The sequence below is a fragment of the Mastomys coucha genome, unplaced genomic scaffold (genome assembly GCF_008632895.1).
Source record: "Mastomys coucha isolate ucsf_1 unplaced genomic scaffold, UCSF_Mcou_1 pScaffold22, whole genome shotgun sequence".
NCBI classification, from domain to species: Eukaryota; Metazoa; Chordata; class Mammalia; order Rodentia; family Muridae; genus Mastomys; species Mastomys coucha.
Genome location: NW_022196905.1, coordinates 244,083,049 through 244,087,034, shown reverse-complemented (window position 1 = coordinate 244,087,034; position 3,986 = coordinate 244,083,049). Strand labels below are relative to the sequence as shown.

The following is a 3,986-nucleotide window of genomic DNA, read 5'->3' as shown; positions in this document are numbered from 1 at the left end:
TGTAGACCAGGCTGGCCTCGAACTCAGAAATCCGCCTGCCTCTGCCTCCCAAGTGCGCCACCACTGCCCGGCGTCCATTTCCTTTTTTAAAGAGGGCTTCTCAACATCTCCAAGCCCTCATGCTACCTGAGGAAGGTTGCAAAAACTGGATCCTCTCTAGGTGAGGGCTAGGGATCAGAACAGAAAAAATTTTCTTATTTATTTAGTATAGAATAGAGTTTATTCAGGGCATGGGGGGGGCAGTTAAGAGGGTAGCAGAGGCAGAGAGAGGCAGAGAAAGGAGAAAGTAGAGAAGTGGAGGCCAGCCACGGTCACATGGAGAAACAGGGGAAGGGGGGTGCCGAGAGGCAAGAGAGAGGCAAGAGAGCCCAGAAAAAATTTTCTAATGGAGTGTAAGCACAGATCCTGAAGGGATGGGACTTCTATAAAAACATACATGGACAATATATGTTTGTGTGGGAGGGGTATGTATACATATGTGGTGTGTGTATGGTATGTGTTATGTGGTGGGGGTGGTATGTGTACATGTATGATGTGTGTGTGTGTTATGTGTGGTGTGTGGTGTCTGTGTTATATGTGTATGCATGCATGAAGTTGGGGCTGATCCTGGAGAAAGCAGAGAGAGTAATGGTGAGGGCTCAGGCTGGAAAAAGGGTGGGGCCTGTAAGGACAGGAACTAAGTCCTTGAGGTTTCTGGAAAAGCCCAGGCCACAAGAGCCTCAGATACGGGGTGTGGAGCCACTGGACGCAAGTGCCAGGCCTGAGGACACATCCATCTGACCTGGCTTCCACACTCAGGTAGGAAGTCAGCCTGCAGCCCTGGGAGGAAGGTGCTGGGACTGGGGAAGGCTCCGCTGCCCTGGAAAGCACTGCATTTCCTTCCATCTCTCTAGCTGACAGACTTTTGTTCCTGCGCTACTAAATATTCCCTGAAGCACTCAGTTGCTCACCCTGTTCTCACCTCAGGTGGTCAACGTGAGAGTCCTGGGTAGGTACAGCATCTGCTGAGGAAGGAGAGCAGTCCTCACCTTGAATAAGGTTGGGATACGCAGGTGTGTGCTCTTAATAGTTCCCAGTTGCTGGCTGGAGTCTTCAGAGGATGGTAGATAAGGCGGAGCGGTCAGGCTCTCGGTACTCGAGTCCCTTCAAGAAGTCATGGAAGGCTCCAAGTAGTCAGTGACATGATGTGACTTGCAAAGGGCTTGAGGCCCTTTCACTGTGAAAGAAACACCACGGGTCTACTTTCTTGGAGAACAATCCCTAGAAGCAGCTAGGGAGCCACCTGGGTTGGTCCCCTGGGAACAGTAAACAGGAAGACTTGAGACAAAAGAAACCCAGACAGACGCTGACTGGGTGCTACAGGCCTAGGCTTGCCCAGGTCACGGAAGTGCTCTTCGAGACTGGGATAGTAGGGCTGTAGCTCCCCCTAGCGGCTGTCCTGCGCCTCTTTCCCATACACCAAGTGGCTGTTTCGAATCCGGTGACCTCAAACCTTTTCTCGCCAGTCTGCGTGGCTTGAATTGAGGGTCAGGATTTATATCATTGCCTTCTGTCCTTCTCAGGCTTTCGCGACCCTCATCCGTGCCGGCTTGCTCCGCCCTGAGCAAGATGTCTCTCACGGGCCTCGAGGGTCATTGGGTGCCTTCAGTGTTCCTGTTGGTGGTGCTGCTGTTAGGGCCTTCACAGCCTCTAATGTGGACCCAGACAAAACCAGGCATCTCTGGTGCTTCCACTACACCAAGCATCCCCAGAGCACTCACCAAGCCTGACATCTCCAGCATTCCAACCACTCTTGGCAACCCCAATTTCCCAGACCTGCGAGATCGTACAAGAGCCCTGATGCAGGAGTTCCCGCTTATAGATGGGTGCGTAAGGGTGGCTTGGGAGTGGTCAGACTGAAATGGTTGAACATATACCTGGGGTGCAGAGGGTCCTGAGCCTGCTGGACTAAGGTCCTCTCCTACCCACCCTTAGATGCTGTCTCCTATCATCAGCGGGTGACCATTCTCTATCACTTCTCTAGTGGGAAGTCCCAGCCCAGCCCAGCCCAGGTTTTAGAGGATCTCAGTATGGTCTGGGTAACAATGTAGGATGGGAGTAGCTGTCAGAATTATATTCTGTTAGACTTGGAAGCCAAAGACACACATCTATTTGTCGTGTGTGTGTGTGTTTTCAGATTATTCCAGAACTTACCAGAAGTAGCTTAGACTACACAGGCCTGGAACTGTACATGATCCTCCTGCTTTAGCCTTCCGAGTGCTGGAATCACAGGCAGAAGTACTCAGCCAATTTTGTTTGACTTAACCTCCTTTTTTTTTTTTTGACTCTTCTACAGCCACAATGACATGCCCCTTGTCCTGAGACAATTTTACCAGAATGGACTACAAGATGCTAACCTGAGAAACTTCACCCATGGCCAGACCAGCCTGGATAGGCTTAAAGATGGCTTTGTGGGAGCCCAGGTATACACACACACACACACACACACACACACACACACACCTGCACACGTGCCAGCATGGCTGCTGGGGAAGGTTGAAGAAATTGGTGCCCCAGAAAGGACAAATTAGTCAGATAGGAACTCAGTTACCATAGTGACAAGGGGGAAAAAAGCCCTAATATGAGCCTGTGGCTAGAGGGGTCAGTAAGAAGAAGCTGTACATTCATTACGTGTGGCCTTTAAACCCACAAGTCTTTCAGTTGTAAAGGCCAAGGTAGCTCTCCTACACAAACCAACCCCTAGCATTGCCTTCAGTTCTGGTCCGCTTACGTACCATGCCAGACCCAGGACCGGGATGCCCTGCGCCTCACACTGGAGCAGATCGACCTCATTCGCAGTATGTGTGTCTCTTATTCCGAGCTGGAACTTGTGACCTCAGTTAAAGTTAAGTGGACTTATTCAGGGTATTGAGGAATGGATGATGCTACTGCTCTAGCTCCTGAAAATAATCACCTGACCTATGCCTACAGCTCTGAACAGCACCCAGAAGCTGGCCTGCCTCATTGGTGTGGAGGGTGGCCATTCGCTAGACAACAGCCTCGCTGCGCTTCGAAGTTTCTACCTGCTGGGGGTGCGCTACCTGACACTCACACACACCTGCAACACACCCTGGTGAGCAACTCCAAAACAGAAATCTGCCCTTGTGGACAAAGACCAAGATTTGCCCTGGTATTCTGAGACACACATACACAGAGGGGCTGCTGGTGTTTGGGGGTTTTATAAAAGCCAAGCCTGGGATTCCTCCTTTTGCCAACCTGGGTCTTGGAATTAGAGATGTGGGATTGCTGGGGGTAGAGTTTGGAGGGGTGTGACCACCAATTAGATTGCCTCCTGCCTGTCCTACAGGGCGGAGAGCTCATCTAAGGGGGTCCACTCATTCTACAGCAGTGTCAAAGGACTGACCAGCTTTGGTGAGGTAAGGACTCTAAGGGATCCTCCACACAAACACACACCCCCTTTTCTGAAAGATAAATGCGTGTGTACATGTAGCCCCGACACCCTCCTCCTTAACCTGTCCTTGCAGAAAGTGGTGGCAGAAATGAATCGCTTGGGTATGATGATTGATTTGTCCCATGTCTCGGATGCTGCAGCCCGGCGGGCCTTGGAAGCATCGCAGGCACCTGTGATCTTCTCCCACTCAGCTGCCAGGGGTGTGTGCCCAAATGCTCGGAATCTTCCTGATGACCTCCTGCAGCTTCTGGTGAGAAACTTCCTAGCCCTGGAACCTCAATCAAGACTTGAGCAACCTGTCCCTTCATTCCCTTAGCCCTCAGACTGAGCCCTACAAAACCATAAACCATGACTCCTAAGTTCTTGAACTTGGGGTAGGGAGATTGTTGGAGATAAAATTCTCTCCAACATCTCTCAAATTCAGGGTCATGACATTACCTAAATCAAGGTCAAGATTTTCCCATTGACACAAAGCCAGGGAGGTAAAATCTCCTTTGGGCCCCAAAGGTTTCCTTTTTTTTTTTTTTTTTTTTTT

At 50.6% G+C, this 3,986-nt stretch overlaps 2 protein-coding genes across 6 annotated transcripts in view; one reads left to right on the top strand and one right to left on the bottom strand.

The window, feature by feature from the left end:
- Dus2 (dihydrouridine synthase 2) overlaps positions 1-1,400 on the bottom strand; it is a 67,262-nt gene extending 65,862 nt beyond the window's left edge. The window contains exon 1 of one of the 2 annotated variants that reach the window (XM_031341259.1): positions 962-1,400. The gene's annotated coding sequence lies outside the window, so the exon portion shown is untranslated. The remainder of the gene's footprint in view (positions 1-961) is intronic. The other variant, XM_031341260.1, reaches the window with a different exon arrangement.
- LOC116070087 (dipeptidase 2) overlaps positions 1-3,986 on the top strand; it is a 13,001-nt gene that overhangs the window by 5,332 nt on the left and 3,683 nt on the right. Inside the window, exons 1-8 of one of the 4 annotated variants that reach the window (XM_031341265.1) lie at positions 707-798; positions 894-988; positions 1,563-1,865; positions 2,336-2,462; positions 2,756-2,885; positions 2,971-3,112; positions 3,347-3,416; positions 3,525-3,701. In XM_031341265.1, coding sequence (XP_031197125.1) covers positions 1,609-1,865; positions 2,336-2,462; positions 2,756-2,885; positions 2,971-3,112; positions 3,347-3,416; positions 3,525-3,701 — 903 coding nt within the window. In that variant the 5' untranslated portion in view covers positions 707-798; positions 894-988; positions 1,563-1,608. Of the gene's footprint in view, positions 1-612; positions 799-893; positions 989-1,562; positions 1,866-2,335; positions 2,463-2,755; positions 2,886-2,970; positions 3,113-3,346; positions 3,417-3,524; positions 3,702-3,986 lie in introns of those variants that run through there. The other 3 variants (XM_031341266.1, XM_031341264.1, XM_031341267.1) reach the window with 3 other exon arrangements.